The sequence below is a fragment of the Carlito syrichta genome, unplaced genomic scaffold, assembly GCF_000164805.1.
Source record: "Carlito syrichta isolate Samal-C Ts95f unplaced genomic scaffold, Tarsius_syrichta-2.0.1 Scaffold307327, whole genome shotgun sequence".
Classification (NCBI taxonomy): Eukaryota; Metazoa; Chordata; class Mammalia; order Primates; family Tarsiidae; genus Carlito; species Carlito syrichta.
This window is the reverse complement of record NW_007251423.1, coordinates 200240-200846: the sequence shown is the minus strand read 5'-3', so window position 1 is coordinate 200846 and position 607 is coordinate 200240. Positions and strand designations below refer to the sequence as shown.

General features: G+C 69.0%; 1 protein-coding gene across 1 annotated transcript in view; it reads left to right on the top strand.

Moving 5' to 3' along the window:
* The first annotated feature begins 7 nt into the window (after window positions 1-7).
* The window catches only part of LOC103266762 (all-trans-retinol 13,14-reductase-like), a 981-nt gene continuing 381 nt past the window's right edge, over window positions 8-607 (top strand). Inside the window, exons 1-2 of the mRNA XM_008064402.1 lie at window positions 8-121; window positions 278-474. Coding sequence (XP_008062593.2) covers window positions 80-121; window positions 278-474 — 239 coding nt within the window. The 5' untranslated portion in view covers window positions 8-79. The remainder of the gene's footprint in view (window positions 122-277; window positions 475-607) is intronic.

Below are 607 nucleotides of genomic sequence, written 5' to 3'. Positions count from 1 at the left end.
CGAGGTGTGGCAGGCGGAGCCGCAGGGAAAGCGGGGTGCTGCCTACGAGGCCGCCAAAAGCTCCTTCGTGGATGCCGCCATGGCGGTGGTCATGAACCTGTTCCCACAGCTGGAGGGAAAGGTAGGGATGAGGGCTGGTGGTGGTGACGGCTCGTGGGGCCCATTTTATCCTTTCCCTAGGACGGTGGGGGAAAGGCCCAAACCCTGGAGAGCAGAAGAGACGGGTGCTCACGATGTGAGGCCCACTCCGCCTCTGCTGCCTGTGTCGCCTCCTCAGGTCCAGAGTGCCACGGGAGGGTCCCCGCTGACCAACCAGTTCTACCTGGCCGCTCCCCGAGGTGCCTGCTACGGGGTGGACCATGACCGGGGCCGCCTGCACCCTCGCGCGATGGCCTCCGTGAGGGCCCAGAGCCCCGTCCCCAACCTCTACCTGACAGGTACCCTCGCCGCCCGTGCTGCCACCCCCGAGATCCTGGGCCCCCGGCACCCAGAGTCCCCGTTCCCGTCCTCAGGCCCGCTGACCCCACAGCCTCCCATCCCTGCCCGGGCTGTGGCCCCATCCCGACCTGACCCGGCTCCGGGTGGCCTGGCATGGGGGAGGCAGCCC